The sequence below is a fragment of the Copadichromis virginalis genome, linkage group LG7 (genome assembly GCF_057382275.1).
Source record: "Copadichromis virginalis isolate Kocher_CV1m ecotype Utaka linkage group LG7, C_Virginalis_male_GT1.1, whole genome shotgun sequence".
Lineage (NCBI taxonomy): Eukaryota > Metazoa > Chordata > Actinopteri > Cichliformes > Cichlidae > Copadichromis > Copadichromis virginalis.
The window spans coordinates 32,802,522-32,824,705 of NC_140624.1; the positions used below are offsets into that span (position 1 = coordinate 32,802,522).

General features: G+C 40.6%; 1 protein-coding gene across 1 annotated transcript; it reads right to left on the reverse strand.

Annotated features, from left to right (window-relative positions):
- Positions 1-1,361: 1,361 nt before the first annotated feature.
- ccni (cyclin I) lies at positions 1,362-19,766 on the reverse strand. The gene is made up of 10 exons (XM_085463092.1): positions 19,529-19,766; positions 17,694-17,853; positions 10,652-10,786; positions 8,082-8,156; positions 7,865-8,005; positions 7,477-7,605; positions 6,702-6,803; positions 3,646-3,778; positions 3,183-3,412; positions 1,362-2,763 (listed from the first exon to the last, which is right to left on the reverse strand). The coding sequence occupies exons 2-10, from the start codon at positions 17,805-17,807 to the stop codon at positions 2,569-2,571; spliced, it is 1,254 nt and encodes a 417-aa protein (XP_085319218.1). The 5' UTR covers positions 17,808-17,853; positions 19,529-19,766; the 3' UTR covers positions 1,362-2,568.
- Positions 19,767-22,184: the final 2,418 nt, after the last annotated feature.

A 22,184-nucleotide genomic window follows, 5' to 3' on the forward strand; every position in this document is an offset into this window, starting at 1 on the left:
GCCTGTAATGACACCAGAGGCACAGAGCACACGAGAAACAAAAGAAAACCTGGGGAGGGCCCTCGTTTTAGTTTGGACTTGTTTCAAAGCTGCAGGTTTATGTGTGGGAGATCTCTGTTTGAGCTGCTTCCCTTTTTATCTGTGTGCATACATGTGTAAAAACTAATCCGTGCAGCCTTTGCTCTCACAGCATTTTACAAAGTTCTGATTCTGGGACAGAATATAAGCTGGGCGGGGGGAGTGAGGAGGGGAAATCTCTTAAATATGCTGAACCCTTTTATTCTGGGATAATCAGCTGAAATAGTCTTAAGTTTTAAGGGATCAAGAACACAGTCCTCTGGGTCTTTTTGTTCCTAATATCTTGTTGCACGTGTTCTGAATGTTGTTTTCAAACCGCCTTTGTAGTTTATGTCACAGGTTTTATCTTTGCAACCTGATGAGCTAGGTCCTGCTGATACTACACGCTTTAGTTGGTTGTGCAGAAAGCACGTTTTTTATTCTTGAGTCAGTCTGCTGCCATGTTTGCTACAGTTCCAGCTGTGGAAAATTGAATATAGAACATTATTCAGTCTATTTGTGGATATATCATCTGTTAATAGATCTTCATTCCTGGTTTCTTTGAGAACATCTCTGGCTGAAGCAGATGGCACTCACTTCATCTGTGTTGTCCAGAAGTCAAATGATCGATGAGATGCTCTCCTTTTATGTGAGCGTGAGAGACGGTAAGAAAGATCACAAAAAGTCAGTTAACAAAGAAGGTTGATAACCATGGTGGGGTTTTAGGTTGGTTCCATCAAGCCAGCTAACACAAAGAAAACCTGTCTTCATCTTTTAAAGCACCTCAGTTTTCTGCACTTTATTTTACTTTCCCGTCTCTATTCACCCCACCAGCTCATCTTAAATCCTGAAACCTCCCCTAGCTATATCAAGTGTACTAATGGACAGATAGTTGATCCAAGATCTCCTAGCAAAAGCTTCCCTGAAGCAGACTCAGAGCTTGTGATTTATTACACCAACAGTACCTTCTCTGATTATCCCATAGGTCACCATATATTTAAGAAAAATGGACCCTTTTCCCATTTTAATGTTTACCATGTCAGTGCGACCCACCTGGGCTTTGCTTTTGAATGTGGCAAAAAAACCAAAACAACCCAAAATGTTCAGAAACAAGATGACGATGGTAGAGGTTACCTTTCAAATATATCTTATACTTTGATTTTTAGTGTTGAAACGACATCAGGAGCTCGCCTTACTGCTTCTATAGCAAAGCCAAAGATCTCCGACAGCTCTGGGTATAACACTGTCCTTTTTTGCAGTTTGTGTGAAAGTAATCTGGAACAAATGGAAGACACAGCACATGCTCAGTTTCATATTCTTTATTTACTGGTGCCGTGGTGCGTTCAGGGACCTGGCATGGCCACCGGCAACTCCTACAGCAGGAACAACAGAGCTTTTTTTCATGAAGGAAAATATACTGAACATGAAGGGATTTAAAAAAGCAAACCAAAAAAAAAAGTGTTTTAGCTTTGAACATCAAAGCAAAGATAGTCACTCAACTCCAAAGAAAAAACAGCTTAAAACACATATCTGTCTATTAATTTTAAGCAGCCGCTTAACCAAAAAACACAACTCAGGTTTGGGATCAATGTAGCTGGATAACAACATGTTAGCCAGGATAAGTTAAGCCAGAGTTGTTTTCTTTTTTTTTATTAACTCTCATGCATCACACCCAGATTGTTTTCTTACTTTTTCAAAGCACACAATCCACAAATAGCTGCTTTTCGGGCCCCAAACAAACAGTAAACGAACGTTTGGTGGCCGAAACACGCGTTCATTCAGTTGAGTGTCACAACAAGCTTGAAAGGAAAATAAATGTTTATATTAGCATCTTTTTAACAATCAGATTTTACTGAAAAAAAAAAAATTCCCCCCCAACAGGGTGAAAAAACTACAGATAATCTACACAAACCTTCATACAGTTGATTCAGACTCTCTATGAATATGTTATAAATAGGCAGAGTGAGAAGGGACGGGATAAAAGTATAAATATATGAAAATAAAGACAAATATAAGGTGACAAACAGACGCAGGAAGTCAAGTCTAGGGTTTTTTTTCAGTATTTTCTACTTACAATTTTTTAGATTCTCATGTTTTGTGTTCAACAAACAGAATTAATAAGAACAGAGTAGCAGCGGCAGGTTTTTTAGTTTTTGAACGTTTAAATATTTTTTTGGGGCTCTGTTGTCCCCGCTGCAGGGGATGATGGGAGCTGACTGCAGGCCACCCGAACAGCTTGGCATCACACCGAGTTGGGAGGGGGAGGGAGAGCGGGACGGGGGTCATTTCACCGCAACCAAAACAGTCTTAACCACTAACATCATCTTCTTTTTAGCGGCAACTCTGAATGGCAACTTTCCCTTCGGAGCTGCTACTTTTTACTCAGAATCTCTCAGGCTTACATTTTTTTAGTCGGAAAGATTTATTTTTCTCTTCCACGACAGTTTCCTGAAAACAGGAAGATGATGTTGGCGTACAGGCGATTTTGGCAGACAGCTTCCTGTTTGGTCTCTAGGAGGCGCTGGCTGGCTGCAGAGGCGGGCAGGGGGAGGAGCTGCCTTCCTGTCGAGCTGGCAAAACTCCTCCTCCTCCAGCTATTGGCGTTTTTGCCCCTTCCTGGACGGCGGTGGTATTGGTGGTGGTGACGTCTTCGTTGTAGAGACGTTTAATGCCATCGTAAAAATCATCCACCTCCATCTCCTCCACCTGGACAGGGAGAGAGATATTTATTGCTACAGCTACTGATTCCCATATTCTGCTTATTTTCAGCTCCATATTTTTATTCTAGGGTAGCTTTGCATGATTCAGAGTTCAGAATAAGCCTCGTTTGTTCCTAGCTGAGCCGCCCAGTTCAGCCTCTGTTTGAAGCAGCCTCATTTAACTGCATTTCATCTCCTTCGAACTAACTTGTCTGAGTAATTCACCCTAGCAATTAGAATATTTGAACATCAGGTGGGTGGAGCTTCTGTGCCTATGAGGACCAGAGTGAGGCTTCTTGAGGCTTCCCTTCTGTCTGACATCATCAAGAGGAGAAAAAAAAGTGTAACAGTGCATATATGACAGGAAACAGAGGAAATAACAACAGGTCCAGCCTAATATCAAATGTGAGAAGAAAATAGAGTCACCTTGCGTTTGGTCGAGGCCTTGCAGCGCAGTGTGACCTTCTGCAGGTGATTAAGATGGCGGAGATGTTTGGGGGGAGAAAGCAGGGCTGGGATGCTGCTGTCTGCAGAGGAGGAGGAGGAGACACTCAAGGGCTGCTGGCTCTCCTCCTCTTCCCCACCACCAGCAGTAGACTGTGGGTGGGCAGAGGTGACATGGTCCCTGGAAGACTCGGTGGTGGAGGTGATGGTCCCTACAAAGGAGGACATCACAAATACAGCTCACGCCCTCTGATGCTAACACTTGCTTTATGAATATAAAATGTGGCTTACTAAGAAAACTTTTTTTTTTCTCCTCAGTGGCAAAACACTTTCACAGGTCCGAGTTGGTGACTGGCTCAGTAGCATAATGTGCTTCAAGAAAGATTTCAGACACTGTCCTCCAGCAAAATCTGATAAGCAGCTCTGATGTAGAAGTCAAACATACCCAGTGTGCAGCAGGGTGGTGTAGGCTGCGGGGGCTGGTAGATGTACACGGTGTTCGGAGGCAGGGGAGCTCTCAGTGTGGAAAGACTACGAGCCACCAGCTCACGGCTGCGAATCAGCTCAGAGCTGTCGATCTAAGGAACAGAGAGAGAGACTTATCTTTACACAAGCTCTGCAGCCCTGACCTGATGTGATGGACAGAAGCATGTGTGCTCGCCTTTAACTAGTAAAATTCAGTTTGATCACAGCAGCTTGTAAAATAGTCTTAACTTCTAGTGGAATCGTTCATGTTTGTGTTCACAATTTTTCATCCTCCTGCTACACAAAATCAACATTTTCTCATTTTAAAAGGTGAAAAAGTCCATACGTGGACAGGCTGCCATTGTTCGAGACATACGTGTCGTCATCTTTAATCTGTTCCCCGTTTAGGTTTGGTCAAAAATGACTTCATGCTTTGGCTTAAACTGCAGTGGTTGCCAATTTCTTTGTGGCCAAAGTGACGCATCGCTGCTTTATGTGGACAAAATACTACAGACGTGAAACGAAACTAAAAGTGTCTTGTTATGAAAAAAAAAAAAAAGACGTGATAATTTATCTTTATCTGTACACACAAAGATTATGAGGATGCAGCTGCTTTGTTCACCACTTCTGAATGGCTGTCATGTGACCTGTGCTTTGTCGCTGATGGTCAGTTGACAGCAGCGATCGTGGCTCAAGAGTTGGGCGTTCGTCTTGTAATCAGAAGGTTGCCGGTTTGAGCCCCGGCTCCGACAGTCTCGGTCGTTGAGTCCTTGGGCAAGACACTTCACCTGTTGCCTACTGGTGGTGGTCAGAGGGCCCGGTGGCGCCAGTGTCCGGCAGCCTCGCCTCTGTCAGTGCGCCCCAGGGGTGGCTGTGGCTATAATGTAGCTTGCCATCACCAGTGTGTGAATGGGTGGATGATTGTGTATAGTGTAAAGCGCTTTGGGGTCCTTAGGACCAAGTAAAGCGCTATACAAATACATATAGCAGACATACCAGGCTCCTGTTGCCTGGGTAACCCTCTAATATATTTACTGCCACACATCAAAAAGCAAAATCCAGCGCTCTCATTGGTAGTCACTTCAATTGTTCGCCTGGACATTCAGAAAACTTAAGGCTCGCCCACTGCACACCTCCAGGAATCTTTTCAAATGACGGTGCTTGACGCCACTGGGGATCACTTCCTGTGTGGACACCACTTACGCTCTGCCACTTTTCTCATCAAAAGTAAGAAGTAAAATTTATTTACGTATTCCAGTTAAAATCCCTTCATCCTACTTCAATAAGCATGTTACACGCCAATATAGAAAACACATAAAAATATTCCACCTTTAAAGTTCCTGGTTTCAGAACAGTGAATTTAATATCCATTTTTTTTTCCATTCATTTTTCATTCATTCGCTTCCGCTTATCCTTTTCAGGGTTGCGGGGGGCGCTGGAGCCTATCCCAGCTGTCATGGGGCGAGAGGCAGGGTACACCCTGGACAGGTCGCCAGTCTGTCGCAGGGCCAACACACAGAGACAGACAACCATTCACACCTAGTGGCAATTTGGATTATCCAATTAACCTATCCCCACAAGCTGCATGTCTTTGGACGGTGGGAGGAAGCCGGAATACCCGGAGGGAACCCACGCAAACACAAGGAGAACATGCAAACTCCACACAGAAAGACCCCGGCCTGATGGTGGAATTGAACTCAGGACCTTCAGGCAACAGTGCTAACCACCGTGCCGCCCTGAATTTAATATATACAGTAAAATATCCTTTTCTGTATTTACGGGACAGAGCTGTTTTTCTGTTTCTTACACCTAGTCACATTTTTTTGTATTTTTGACAAATTACTGTAAAACAAGTCATTCGATGGAGATCCTCTCCATCCATCCTCAACCTTTTTTGAGCCACGGACCGGTTTATGTCCGACAATATTTTCACTGACCCGCCTTTAAGGTGTCGCGGATAAATACAACAAAATAAAACCAGTACCACTACCAAAAAAAGAAGATTTATTCATAACACACGGGAAAAGACCCAGGAAAACCGAGTTAACGATAAAAACAATAACAATAAAAACCCTGAAAACCATAAATTTCCCATTTCCCTACAGTTCTACTCTGATGAGCCATAAAGTAAAGAATGAGGTAAAAACAAAGAGAAGGCTCTCCACAAATCTGTGTTTAATATGAGTGAGGTGACCGCGGGTGCCCTTTGTCTGACAACAGAGCTCTCCTCCTGAAAGTCATGATGCTCAGTAAAGAAACTGTTGCATTAGTTCCTCTCGTTTTTCCTCATAGTACTTCTTCCCTTTCTGCTGCAGTCATGCTGCAGGTGTAGCGCCCTCTGCTGGTATTTGTTTGCTCTTTTTTCCTCTCTGTCAGCCTGTTTGTCTTCCTGTCATCCAGAGTGAGTCATTGAAAAATAAATGACAAAACTAATTTAAGAAAAAACAAAACAAACAAGCAAAAACAAACAAACAACATAATTTGTTGGGGGGTTTTTTTGTTGGTTTTTTTTAATGCTAACAGGAACTTGGAAAGGAACTCAATGAACTTAATAAAACTTGAGGACCACAGTTTCCTTTTTGTTCAGCAGTTTAAAGTTCTACTTTCTTAAATGAGGTAAATGGTTTTACATCTGCAGCTGGTGCTTGGCTAAAGCCTCAAATGTCTTTCTTTGCCTATAGTTATTGGTCGTTTTTACTTAGGATGACAAAAACCAATCAGGTTCCAGGTTTTTTATCATGCCACACCAGAGAAATATTGCACAATGTGTGTGTGTGCTTGTTTTTTTTTTTACTGAACTACTGAACAGCAAATAGAGGAACAAGCCTAACAGCTTTTACTTCCCCTCGCTGCTCTCTGACACATCTTGTATATTAAACATGGCTGCCCATCAGTGTAGACTAATAATGACATTGGAAAGCTACAGTCAAATCCCAATCCCATAAAGAAGTTGTTCTAAAGAGGTCACACGAACGCCTGAAGTCTTCAGAGATAAACTGAACTAAGACAGAGCTCCAAAGACTGACAGACTGATACCTGCGCCTTCCTCAGCAGCTCGATAGTGAGAGCCAGCCAGTCAGGACAGCAGTTCTCCAGCTCCAGGGTGAAGAGGGCCAAGGCCAGCATGGATCCTCTGAGCTATGGAAACACATGAGGGAGAAACGTGCTCAAAAACCAAGCTCAAGTTAAGCTTACAAAATGACACATTAAATAAAAAGAGAAGTGAATCAAAGTGGAAATGTTAAAGGTTTGGTGCCATTAAATTGGTCTGGAGTCACAGCTTGTAACAGCAAATGTGTTTTATAAACACACTTTTGATAAATGACTGTGGTATGCTCTGTTTCCTATGATAAAGATTATTTTTGGTAAGTGTGGCAAGTTTGTGACCTGGTTCTTGCTCTGTAGGTTCTAGTCAGAGTGACCCTAGAGCTCACAGCAAATATTCAGAGCAGAAAAGAGCATCCATTGCAGCAGGACAAGATCAGATCTACACACCAGCAACCTGGCCAGTGAGCAAGCCAGCAGGGAAAACCTGTGACACTAGCCTGTTAGCAAAATAGTAGTAGGGGCTTTCCACTGTGGCGCGACTATAAGCGGTTATATTTATTGATTATTAACCCCTCAAAGGCTCACTCTTAGCCAAGACAGGCCCTGACATTGAGGTCATAACACTGCATATATACATAAATATCATAATTTTATTATTTATTGTGTTATCTTAATATTTAAATGAAAAGTGGTATGAAAGGCTCCGTGCTGAAGGCATAATATCTTCAATCTGTAAAGTAAGAAATACTGAGTGTGTGTGTACCTGCATGAGTGTGTGGTCAGCCAGACAGTGGTAGAGTTGCTGAGTGAGCAGGGCGAGGTGCTGAGAGCGGTTAAGTCCCAACATGGAATCCAAGAACCCGGAGCGACACGACAGCACCATCGCGTGGAACTGGAGAGGAAGGAGAGGAAAAATTAATTGATCTGAATGAAGAAAAGAGAATCTGTGAAATTAACTGCAGACTGATTTGAATTGGAAGCAACAACAGCACAAAAAAGCACTTCTAAAAACTGGATTTAAGTGCATTAAAATAAAAACAGAAAGAAAACCGCAGGAATTTCTTTTTGCCCCCAGGTGTCACTAGCTGACTTTAATCACTTTAAAAAGTAATAATGTGTAAGCATTTGTGCTCGTGTGTGATTAGACGTACAATGTGCAGAAAGTCCAGCGCTGTGGCGGTGTGCAGGTCCCAGTTCAGTTTGTCCAAGATGATCCTCTCCATCCTCAGGATCTCTGAGGGAGAACAGCCGCACCCGCTGGAGGCGGCGAGCTCCTTCAGTGATGGCACACACTGGCAAACACACACACGGAGTCAGCTCTAACTGTCCTGATGCACTGCCTACAATCTAGTGTGTGTGTGTATTCACCTCATCCTCCTCACAGGTCTTGGCAGCCAGGAAGAAGCAGGCGATGGCAATGCAGCGCAGGTACTTTGGACGGGCCTGACAACAGTTAACATGATTTATCAGTTACGTATAATTTAAGGATTATATGTTTAATCAATCTGAAAAACCTTTCACCATCTACTCTCCGGGTTCACTTTTAGCGACTATTCTGGTTCTTCCAGGAGAATATCAGAGTGTTCCCAAACCAGCCGAGAGACTTAAGGGCCTCATTCATGAATGTGTGCTTAACCATATGTATGAGTGTTTTGCACACAAATCTGTGATTCATCAACATTTTGTTACCTGAATTTGTTTTTTACTTTACCTTGTTTGCAAGGTCAGTCCCGTCTTACAGAGTTTTCACACATCTTTAAAGTCATTCTACTGCTGCCACCACCAAAAATAACAAGAATAACTCTGGACTAGAAGAGTCAGGGAAACTACCAATCCTCTGACTGATCGATGAGCTGCCAGCCCTGTTTCGTCAGAGGGGATTTCTGTATTGCTCTTAATCTGGTCCCTCACTCAGGACTGATTTTCCTTAGGAGACCCTATCAGGGGCAAACTGCCCCTGACATCATGGTTCCTGGGATCATTCGGGCAGGAACCCGAATGATCCTGCCCCTCCACTTCCAGTTATTGCTTACCAGTTGGAAGGGACTGAAGTGAGAAAGGACAGGTGCACTGGTGCAGTGCCTGCAGTAATATGAGCAGTATACCAGTTGATTGTGGTGAAAGCAAATCTGTTAATTTGCCAGTCGAAGTACACTCCCGCCCTCACCTGTGGTCATCAGCTGTGAGTAGAGACAGAATGAGGGGGGGCTGAGCTCCCAGAGATGGGCTGAGCCAGGCACAGAGTAGAGCTAATACTCCTCTGGCTAACAGAAGCCATGTTTCTATCCTCTGCTTACTGTATCTGAGTCATTCCAGTTCCAAAGTATCCAAATGTATCTTCAACTGAGGACAGGCCAAAATGTCCACGATTCCAAGGTCTAAAGCTACTCATGAAGATAGCCACAAGCACACACAGATACAGTGTTAGGTAGTGTTTGCGACCACAAATAAACAGAAACCAGCTCCTGATAAACCTCAGTGAGAAACTTCCTGTCTGTGTGGAGGGATGCTGACGGGACAATTGGAGCTCACGCTTCCTGTTCCTGTATGAACACACACCGTCAGCTATGAGGCAGGAAATTTAAAGAAAAATCAAGAACGTTCTGACATTGCCCCTCCTAACAAGCTGAGGTCTTGTCAGAAGACCTCTGTTCCCTTTACAGTCTGCTTCCTTTGTGTGGTCTTACACTTGAGCAGCAGATTTCAGCTCCCACACATAAAAATCAGACATTTTCTAGTCCATCAGAGTAGACAAACAGCCAAATAAATGCTGTGTTTACAATAAAAAGATTGCACCTTAATGCAAATTAGGGAATATAGATTTTATCTAACATGATACATTTAATCTAGTCTAATGATTTCAAGTTCAGAGAGAAAACTGCGTAACACTAGGATCATAGGATATTCATAGTATTTTCATATTCTGGAGTATCTGGAGGAAACCAGAATTACAGAGATGTTATCACTCTCATTCATGATTTTGGGCTACGTGAGGCCGCTGAGGAATAAAAAGGACTTTAATAAATGTTATGCGTTTTATAATAGTGGCAGTCTGAACATCAAGACCTACATTCACTCTGTTGTTAATAAGATGACCTTCATTGGTGGCAGAGTCCGATGTTTATCTGCTGTATGTCATATCTGAGTTTCAGTATCCTGATAAAGGTCTAAGACTGACAAACGTTTAATTGTAGTGAAGATTTCTTTAGAACAAATGAAACCAAACAACAATGAAGAAAAAGAAATGTCTGTCATTTGATATATGCTTACAGGAAAACACCATCAACGCGAGCCTTAAAAATGACTTTACACTTTTAGTTTGTTTCCCAGAAATGTGTATTCCCCAATTGACTGATGAGTGGTTGCTGGAGGCTGTTGTTAGGTGCACCAAAAACACAATGGCAATTGCTTTGGTCATTTGCAGACTACTGTGCTTGCAGAGTTCTGGCAACAGCAAGACATAACTTTTACTCTGAAGGCAAATTAATGCTAAATCAATGGTTTGGAAATGATTTTGTTTGATGGTTAAATTTTTTCCTTTTGTAGTCGTCAACTGTCTGCGAGCTCCCTAAACTGGCAGCTAGCCATCAGACCTTTGACAAGCCCAGTCTTAGACAGGCTCTAAAACCATCAAGTGTTCTTGCAGGAATGATTAGTTAGTTAGGCAAACATAGCCTGCTTTGTAGCATAAGTTGCCATGGTGATGGCACAAAGTGAAGTAAACGATGTAAGTGAAGTGAATGGCTCTGAAATCTTAAACCCTCCCTTAAACACACATTTTTCATTCACTTACTGTCTGTTTATTATGAGTTCTATTACATTTACTTTTTAAAAGATTCCCTACACTCAGATTTTCTGATTGGAGGTTTAGGTTGCTCTCTGCAAACCCTCACATGCTAACAGCAGGATTTACAGCACACCTGTTGCTCTCTACATACCTTGATGGGAGCGAGAAAGCGATCCAGGATGCTGACAGCTAACACCAGCGTCTCTGGGTACAGCTGCAGCCTGCCATGGACCTCCGTCAGCCAGCGCACCGCCTCGTCCCGCTGGGCCGGGGAGATGTCTGTATCCTGCAGACAACAAAAAAACCAAAACATTAAGACTGACTCAAGGGTTTGATGTCATTCATTATTCCCTACAGCAAAGTATGACACTGTGCAATTTTTATTTATATATTTTCATATTATTTAGAATTTTTTAAAACTTGTTTATTTTATGTTTTGAAAGCTACTTAAATGTGTTGTATTTAATAATAACTATTAGTAGTCATCTTCCATTACCATTTCTACAACGCAGTCCTGCAGAAACACTGAGGTTTAAGCCCAGCGTTATACCCAACACTGAACTATTTGTGGAACAAAGTTGGAAAAAACAAACAAAGAAATTGGAAATCTTGCAGAGCCTTTTTTTCCTCAAAGACTTCCTCGACAGGGCAAAATGGGGTTAGACAGCAAACTGGAATCTGATTTCAGGTATTTCAGGACAAACTTGAGGCTTCTGCGACTGACACACTTCCACTAAAGGGCCAAACAGGATCCTAAATCAGCTTGGCAGGCGGATTAGACTTGCCAGCAGATCTGCCTCAAAAACATTCCAAGAATTCCTTCTGTAAAGCATCTGAGAACTGAAAGAATTCACCAGCTGACGCACCCTTCTCACAAGTTTGTAACACTAAGATAAAATGGGTTTATATGCCATGCACAGGCTTTCTGTTTGGAAACTCCACTGGATTTTTAATTTGTTAGTTGGTTGAATGGTTCAACATTCAACCATTTAACGGCATTTATGTTATAATTACTGCAGAATGAAAATAACCCTGCAACAAAATCTGTTAAAGCATGACGACACACTGCAAAACCCATGTGCACAATAATAAACTGTACAATATATATGTCTACTGAGCCACTTATTCGACCTTTGCTGTGCTTTAACAAGCCATCTCATTGTTTTATTATTCTGCAGTACAATGAATTTACTGGACTAATTTGCTGCTTTTTCAGCCCCTTTATTGTATGATATTTGGCTACAGTGGTTTAATTTAGTCTTTCCTGCAATTCTGTGTTGTCATATTTCATTTTATGGAGCTCCTTGACTTTATTTAAGCTATTAAAGTTTTTGTTGCTGTAACAAAGAAATGTAACGACTTTTGGGAAAAACAAAGCGCATCCTTATTATAAACGAGTAGAAAATGTGCAGGTCTGACATATAAAACCAGGTGAAAAACTGCTTTAAATGAAGATAAAAGAGAAATAATGTTTCAAAAGATGGATTTTTTTTTTAGCCAAATCCTACTATCATACGGTGACCATATTTTGATTTCCAAAAAAAGAGGACACTTGGCACAGTCATGAAGAACTTTAATAATAGTGTTTGCTTAAAAAAAAACTTTTACATATTTAAACGATGCCTTCTCTGTGTGGTTAATGAATGGGGAAATAAAAAAATGTCATATAGGCTTTTACAAGTCATCAAGTGCAAAAAAAAAAGAAAAAAAGAGGACGATTGGTCACCCTATACCAGAGGTGGGCAACTCCAGGCCTCGAAAGCTGGTGTCCTGCAGGTCCAACACAGCGGATTTAAATGGCTAAGTTACCTCCTCAACATGTCTTGTAGTTCTCCAGAGGCCTGGTAATGAACTAATCATTTGATTCAGGTGTGTTGGCCCAGGGTAGCATCTAAAACCTGCAGGACACTGGCCCTCAAGGCCTGGAGTTGCCCACCCCTGCCCTATACTATCATTAACAAGTAGAGATTTTTTTTTCCCACCCATCCATCTATTCTTTGCTACACTTGTCAACTGTTCATCCTCTTGTGTTGCTGAGCATCAGCTGCCTTAATGTTGTTTCATATTCAGTGTTACCAGCTTGTCCTCTTGGCTTTCTGTGTGTGGACAATTATTAATATGTATTACCAAACCTTTTAACTATCACTCTACAGGGCCGAACCCTAACACAAATTCTGACCATTTAAAAACTCTAAAACAGAGTCTTAACCCCTAAACAGGCATTTTGACACCTGAAAGTTTAATCACTCTGATGGACTAAAAGTTACATTGGTTCATAAAAGAGAATTGGACACATTTGATCTAACCTTTCCTCTTTGGTGACAAAACACAGATTACAAAGCACAATATAATTTTAGTTTATAGTTCAGAGCTTTTTACTCCTGTCGCACTAAAGGTTTTGAGATTGCTACAGTGCTTAAACCATCAAACGGCACTAAAAACCTCAACAGCAGCAAGTTTCTACAAAAACAATGACCCTGTTAACACCCAAACATCAGCAGGACTCATTACAGTCAGGCATCTGTGCATCAGACATGAGCCAAAAGTTCATTTGTGTGTGAAAGTGGTTTGACAAAGGTGGTAATTACATTTCAAAGCTGCCATTAACTCCAAATTACCAGACACTGTAACTACATGTAATAGTCAGTTATGTGCTAAAACTGACACTAACCTAAAGGGGACATTTTTATATATTCCTGTACTCTACTAAAGTGGAGTAGTTCAAAATAACTTTAGTCTCTCTTACCGCTAGAGTACTTTAGTTCATCTTCTATCTAAAACGAACCATTTTAACTGGCTACCCTCGTCATCAAAAACAGCAAGTGGGAGGGGCTTCTGAGCCTCTATGATATCACAGAAAATCAAGAGTAGAAAAAACTTTCAAACCAAGCGTTCACAGCAATCTGAAGCCTGAGGTTTTGTCTCACAGGGATCACTTGTAGATATACTGATGTTCACTTCTGGAACTATAATCTATATGTAAATGAAAATAAAGGACAGAGCACAATAGATCCACTTTAAACCTGCTGGTGAATGTACTGGACTGGCCATTAAATGGTCAATTTTCAGAATGAACCAGAATTTAAGATATTTTATTTTTATTTTGATGTTTCCGTGTTTAAATGAAATCCTATAACAAAACTTAAACATTTCTGATTCGTCACATAGCTTCTGTAAGTAAGTGGCTTACAGTTTCCAACACTGGACTTGCAGGAGAGGCCAAAGGTCAAAGCACAGCTGAATGCACCAGCCAATTAATCTGCAACGTGACACCATCTGGCCTCTCAGCTCTTGACTGTCCAAACTAAAAACAACTGGCCTACTTCCATCTTGTTTGTACTGGCTGGACACAGAAGACAAGCTCAGTCAGAGGCTAAGGGAAGTAACCCAGACACCAGCTTAAATTAACTTCTTTCATCTCTCTCTAACAATTCACTGGCTACATAGTCTCTGCAGTGTCTTCAGGGTAACTTTGGCCAGCCATCCCTTATCATTAATATCAGAGGGATGGTCAAGGCTTCCTGTAACTTCCTGCAGGGTGTGCCAGTCAAGTTAAGAAACTCATCAAATTTTCCAATCTAAAAATGCTTTTTACAAAAAATTACAAATGCCAAAAAGCTACACAACACAAGACTGTTAGCCCAGAAATTCACCACCAAGTCTGGATTTACTTTTATCCGAAATGACTAAAGATCTCCAAAAGGCATCTGTGAAGGTTCTCAGTCATCCAGGTCATCATAGTCTAAGGAGCTTGGAAAGAAAAGCGCCTGGACATCTTTAAGTTGCTTGAAGACGTTTCACTTCTCATCCAAGAAGCTTCTTCACTTCCAGGGTCAAACGGTGGAGAGTCCCAGATTTACCCAGATTTAGTCCCAGATGTTTCATTGACTTTTTGCTTAGTGACTTTTGCTCGCTGTGACTGTAGTGTTTGAGCACCCCTCTTGTTTTTACACCCTGATTAGACCGACTGCCTCCTTGACCTCTAACAGTGGGCTCCACACCTGCAAACTGGGCTAAAGGCACTGATAAACATAACTATCTGTTACATCATTTGCTGGAGTTTACTGGCCTCTGTGTTATCAGCTCAGTACTACAAATGAGCTTGGCAGATGTCAAAATGAAGGTTTTTGTCAACCGGAAGTCACGGCCGCTCTCAGTCAGAATTTTTTTCTATTCAACTTTCACTTTTCACATGATAAATGTCTGTTTGAGCCCCACTTCTTCATCTGCATTTATTTCGCCTTCTGGATGCCTGATGCAGACAGGGGAGATCTACCCCTCCCAACCCAAATTGGGAGGGGTAGCTCTAGAGGTGACTTTCTCCCTTTTACCCTTCCAAACTAAAATCCCTGCAGTATAAAATGACCTTTCAACACGTTTCTAGCTTTTCCACACAGAGACAGTGGTTGACACACTAATTCTTGACCTTCTTCCGCATTTAAAATAAGACTCAGCCAGATGTTTCTCTAAATATAGCCCCAGTTAGTTGTTGTCTAACCCTAGCTCCCAGGATTTAGCTCCCAAAACATCTTGCTATCTCCAGATAGCTTCTGATGGGTCCTGTTAGCTCCCTTGAACTCCTTGTTGATGCAGCAGTAGGTGAATCTGAACTGCAAACTTTCAGTAGAAAAGTTCTATTTTATCCTTTTCTTTGCTACAAACTAAACGATAAAAAGGATGTTTCATGTTTATTGTGTTCTGTGCTTCTCTCATATAACCTAGTCTTTGTATTCTCGTATACATGGACTGTTAAATCATCTCAACTCAGCTACTGTTTTTCAATATGCTAGGTAAATAAATAGGTACTTCAGCTCTAATCTGAATACTTCTGGCCATGACGTGTGCCTGCTCCAGCGCACGTAACCATGGGACCATAAAAACACCTGAGTCACCTAATGCAGGTGATGTTATGTATGTTATCATGACTACCGCTGCATTGCTCTCTGGGTGTATTTGGACAATGGTATCAGCACTCAGCAGACAAAAAAGACAAAACCTTCTGTATTTACCAAACAGGGTGATACCTGAGAGAACACCTCCACTTTCAACAACAACAAAAACCTCCACCAGCTGGAAAACACAACAACCGAGACACGTGACAGGACTGAACTGAACTGAAAAATATGTTAGTAAGTAAATCCACCACAGCACCACACGGGGATTATTGACCCAGGTCATGACCCGAGACAGAGGAAAAAGGTCACCTGAACCTGTCAACCCAGCACAAGGTTCATGCTGCTTGTTTGAATAACCAATCCTATTTCACTAACTAGATAACGTGTTTTTGAAGAACATACCTGAACTAGTTGCTAGAGACATATGCCTAATATTTAGCTAAATAAGACTAAGCTGACACTAATGCTAAACTTAGATTGGGCTTAAAGTAGAGAGGAAATACAAAAAAAACAGAATATATCTAAATTGAACTAAACTAGGTACAGCTCATGTTATAAAGGCATGTAGGAGGGTTATTCTTGACTAAAATAAATCTCCATTTTCTAAACATTTTCTTATTTTTGACCATCTGATAAACAGAACTGTGCAATATCCTAGGTAAGTGACATCATGTGAGAACATGCACATACACTGGGCGAGACCACCTGAGGGTGTGATGAAACAACACCTCTGTGACGTCAAATAACGACATGTTGAGACGTTCCCAGTAAACGGGGCGAGACCAGCTGGGCCGAGTGACTGTTCAGTGACTCAACGCCATGTTTCTTCTGCCCTGCTGCTTTGTGATTACACAGTGTCTGTCTATGATAATGTCTGGGAGCAGACTACTCTCTGCAACTCCATTATCAACATGCTGATATGGCACCATTCGAGAGCCATAAAAAAATGACAATCATTACATAATCAACAGAAATCAAGTCAGTTTTGTTGGACCTGTGTTGTCTCTGAAAATTTGAACTTTGAGTCGCCTAACACATTAAACCTGTCCGGTATTATTTGTCCAATATTTCAGTGCTGATATTTAAAGACCTTTCAGTGCCGACCCCTTGGCCTGCGCCTCTATAAATTGAACTAGTGCCAGCTCTTTTCAGTAGCCTCGTCTTAAATTCTTGGCTCTATATTTCAGTGTGTAGATGGAAACCCAAGCCTGTGCGAAAGATTACATAAGATGGCCAGTGAGGGCTGAGGCCTTGTGGCAGTAAATCTCACTAAAGAACCTTTTAGGCAGTCTGTAAAACATTCACCTCTTTGTTTCCTTTAGGATGGATGGATTTACAGATACATATACTAGTTTCTCTTTGTCATTTACCTGCATCCTTAAGCTTCTCCCTCTCTATCTGCACGCCTCACTTACAGTTCTCCTGCTGCATGTGGGAAAGTTGTGTCATTTCACACTGCATTTGTGAATGAGGAGGTCCCAGAATAAGGAAAATGTGCTAATCAGGTGGGTTAGTGAGATAAAAAGGCAACAGATTACAAACACAGTTCTTGGAGGCAGTTGAATATTTACTTTGATTATTTTTGCCATATATCTCCGTTCCAGTGGTAGTTGTTCATATTAAAACTGACTGAAGATTAAAACAATGTTGTCAGCGTATGTAAAAAAACACATTCCAGTGGACCAAAGCTTGCGCTTCACACTATTTCGAAGTAATCTGTCTTTTAAAGAAGAAACACATTTTTTCCTTTTAAACAGCTGAGATGTAGCTATACACGTTTGCCTTCGTGTGCACAGATTTGTGGATACTCTTCCACTCTCTATATCTGTGAGCCCCACTCACTCACGGTCTTCTCTTGATGCATGGTGCTAACAATATATTTGTTGCACAGAATGGAAGAAGCTGGGAAAGGCAAGCCAAGAACCGAGAATCCCAGCCAAGCAATGATGCAAACAACCAATTTTTCCAGTATTTCCAATGTTTATTATCTCAGCTTCACTGTCTACAAATACCTCTCATAACTATGTGAGAAAAATGTAGTTTATTGAATTTTCTGATGTATAAACTGAAAATAGTTCACGAATCCCAAGCTAAAAACCATCGGATAGACGAGCCAACAATAACCCTCATTATTCTGCTTTAACTACCAACAGCACCAGCTCTAATGGAAAACATGCTATTAAATATAAATTTGCTGTAGTGCAATTCCCGTACTGGTTTTTCCATGTCAAATCATAATAGTTAGCTATGTGAATACATCAGTTAAATAAACAAGGGTGACTTGAGGAAGCATCTCACCTGTGATGAAGGCTTCTTTGGCACGTAGACCTTCCACATCTTGGCTTCCCTAGAGGCGGCCTTTTCCAAAAGAAAAGACAGCCTCTGGCGTCCCCAGGGTTCGGTGAACTTCATTGTGTCCTCCCTGGGCTGAGCCTACCTCCCCACTGGATACAGCTACCTGTACAATTGGAGGGGCAAAATATCAGAACATTGCCACCAAGAGGGACTGCACCGGTGCTTTTATACTCACAAAACCACCTTTAAGTTATAATTTTTAAGGACCACAAATGTGGTTTTCCAAAGCATACGTCTTTATTTTTCAGTGAGGGATTAAAAACAAAGAAGTGACAACATTTACTGAAGGTGGCAAACACAGTCATGAGTCCGCCGTCTAGGCTTCTGGCTTCTTCAAAATTGAATAAATTGAACCCTGAGGAGCTGATGATTATATTCCACTTCTGTCTTACGTCACCTATTTCTTACTAAATGTATCTTGTTCCCTGCAGCTGTCCTAAATGTCCCTTTTATATGTGTACATCATTTTTAATGGATTCAGAAAGAGATTATTAATTATTAATGGTCATAACAATAAATTAAAAACAAAAAAATTATTATTTGCAAATTACACCATTGCTCTTGTCATTTTGAGCTTTTCAAATATGGACCTCAAAACAGCTGATGTCACATGCCCATGGGCGACTTAATTGTTGGTTACATCCATATAATTAATTTTTTTTTCAAATGCTTTAATTTTGTATGTGTAATTTTATCACTTTAAACTCTAAAGAAATTAGACATTTCCCCCCTGTTATTTGACTAATCTCAGAAAATATACTGTAAATTTACCACGGGAATTTCTAAAATGCATTATTTTCCCTGTGCTTTTGCCACTGTAATTTCTAAAGATTTTTTTTTTTTTTTTGCAATTTAACAAGATTATTGTTTTCTGTAAATGTACCATTTTAATCTCTGAAAATATACACAATCTCTTTATTATGGCTCACTTTAATCTCTGGGTTAAAAAACAAATCTATAACTTTAGCATTCAATCTCTAAAAAGGTTCCGTTTTCCACCTGTACTATTACTAATATAATTTCAAACTACACGTATTTTTTTTGTCATTTTATTAATTTTATATCCGTTTTTTCCTGCAAATTTACTGCTTTAATCTATGAACATTTTTTACCCTCAGAAAACATACCAAGTTCCTGTAAATTTACCATTTTAATCTCTCAAAAATGGAGAACAATTTTTATCTAAATGTATTGTTTAACCGTCCGAAAATATAAACGTTCTAACCCTACATTTCCTATAAGGCTGTGGATCAAATTCAGGGCCGTGGGTGTTTTTGGGGGGTACTGAAGCTCCTGGAGATGCTTAAACTTTGACCTTATCGATCTGAAACGTTAGCTTTGAACCTAGCTAACCGTAATCACATCAGTCACCGTCTAATCTATGACAAACTGAAATCAAACAATTTCTCATTTTATCGGGAAACTACCGTGAATATCCAACTGGGAAGTCCCTTTCACTTCGAAGCACCTAGGCTTCAGGAGCAGGTGTATTACCGACCATTTCCTTATGATATAACCAAGGATCCGGCTATCTTCTGGAGCTGAGCTAATCTGACGTGGCTAGCTGTTCGCTAGCTGACGTAACATGCTATTACTTATATATTCGCTCTTGTTTAAAAACACAAACATAGTTGAAAATGTTGCTCGCTACTCTCCACTATTGTGAAACAAAAACAGCTGCGGTGCGTAAAAGAGTCTCCAGACTGCGTTAACAACACAGCAGAGACATTTAAATGGCTGAGTCAGATCCAGTAAGTAGCCGGAGCCTGGAGCCTTACCTCCCCTGCGAAGCGGAGAAGACCGCAGTTGGGTTTCATCCGGTCCACTCGGTTCAAGGACGAGAGAAAAGGGTGAAAACGGGTACCCGCACTTCACTTTAGTCGTCCATCGTGATTCGGGATAAAAGGGGGTTGTTGTATATAAAATATATAAAAATAAAAGAACGGAATATAGACTGATACGTCTACTTCCGAGGAGGGGACTCGGGGGGGGAAGAGCGAAACACAAAGTCTCCGCCCACCTCCACGCCGAACGGGAATGCAAAACAATCAAACCTTCAGCAGAGGGTCACGGTCATACTAATAGATGTACCTTCAGGGGGAGTTTGTTTAACAGTTTACAGTGAACCTAGTGTACTCAAGACCATCTAAGATCACCTGTGAGATGGATTCAGCATAGCTTCTACATATGTAGATGCAACCCTGTTTAAAAACACAAACAGCACCACTTTATACTGCATAGGGAGCCAGTGCAAGGCTGCTGACACTGGAGAAATGTCATCTCTCTTTTTTGTCCAAGTCAGTAATCAGGCTGCAGCATTTTGCACTATTAATACACTAGCAATAGATGATTGATTAACTCTAGTGTACAGTGCATTAAAGGAACAAAAGTAAACATAACTCTTTTATATTAAATAAATAATAATAAAATTAAATTTAACAAAAAGATTTTAGTATGTGTTGTAACAAAAGTAGTTAAAGAGTCCAGTTTATCTGTTAACCCCTCAGTAAATAGTCAAGGGACAAACAATATCACCTGCAAAAAACGTTGTTTTCTTGTTTTTTAAAATATATATCGAATATGCACTTTCTTACAAAACAGTGATTTCTAAGATTCACAGCTAAATGCAACTGTAAATGATCTGCATGGCAATGACTCGAGAGGTTATGTTGACAAATAACTGGAGGTAGAGAGAACATGTAAAAAGAAAAAAGAACAGGCCCCAAGACAGACCCTTGTATAACTCTAGATGTAAAACTGAAATTAGTTAAGAGGCAAACCTTTGACTCCTACAGTATGAAAAGCAGCTTTCAAGTCCAGCAGAAAAAAAGCAGAGCAACCACCAGAATCAGCACCAATTACAATATTGTTTGTGAAAGGACCGAAACCCGACTGAAAGGGCTAGAAAGGATGACAGTTGAGTAAAAACAGAGTTGTGTCAAATCTTAGCTCGTCACAGATTGTGTTTAAGAGAACAGAATCAACACAAAGCTTCTTTCTGGATGTTTCTGTGGGAGTTTACAAGCATTTGTCCCAGGAAAGACTCCATTATGTGGTTAAAAACAAAAGAAAAAGGCTGGGTCTTTCTCTGGTAATCTTCTGTGGGCCAGCGTAACCAAACCGTACTGATCAGTGTGCTGAATGCGAAGTTCATCGTGGACTTTTCTGTGACTCTGAGTCTGATGTATGGCAGGGATTTATGGTGTGTTTCCTACCAGCATGTGGGAAGTGGTGGTTCCTCAAAAGCAGCTCCAAAGTAAATGCTGACGTAAGGGTTGACTTCTGCCTTTTAAGATGACCATGCACTTTATCATTGACACAGACAGCCAGACAGAAGTACTGATATCATTAGTGGTCTGACTAACAATCTTATCACAGATAAATGAAATTTTAATGCAACTTTCCAGCAGGAAACTGCAAACAAACTACTTTTTTTGGCTTCTGAGGGTTTTTAACAAATATATTTTTCTTTCTTTGCTTAAGCTGTCTTCTCTCGGGCAAGAGGAAAGAAAAGCTCCTAAAAAGTGGTCTAAAATAGACATTTAAACGTTCATTTACGCATTATCTAATGGAAATGTATGTAAGTTAGTGCATATTTAGATATCCCTTACCCACTGATATTTGCATATCAATGGATTCAGCAGTCACACCTTTCAAGCAAACCCTGGTTGGTTTCGCCACCAGGGTTGCATAAAAGTAAAATCATGAACTTTCATATTTGATATTTTTATTCTTGAAGTACTTCTGTGTTTCATTGCGAAGGTTATAATTTATAACCTTCGCAGTTGTTATTGAATTATAACTTATAATTCAATAAAACCATAGCTAAAAACATATGGGAGACTTAAAGCTTATAAAGCCTTACTTTAGTGTTATCAGATCTGACTCTATACATGATGTTTTCATGTTAAATTGGACTTTTAGCTATATACCCATTAATTTAGACTGGGGTCTTAAAATAACTTACCAAATAACTCCTGACAATACATCAGAAGATATTCTCATTCTGGTTCATTGTGACGTTACATGAACCCAGGTGTAGAATCTCCCATTCCGCTTGTTTTTATAAACTTTATTGGGCTTGCCACAGTATCTTTGAATTTAATCACTTTTGTGTTGAATTCTTATTTAATATAAACATCTTCATTACATCTGAAAGATCTTAGAGTATATAAAAACACTGGTATGCTTGTTTAAGGTGGAATTGAGGTTTAACCATTTACAGACATATTGTTTCACATCTGACACAGACAATGAATAAAAAAAACTGTCCAAAAAAGGCACTACGTAATGCTATGATTGCGTCAGGTCTCTGTGTAGGCACGATCCAATCAAAACATTACATTTTGGGCGGACTATTTGAACGCAGCAAACTTCGGTTTGCTGATTGGCTCACGGTAATGTTACTCAAGGTGGGCTTGTTTCTCGCGATCC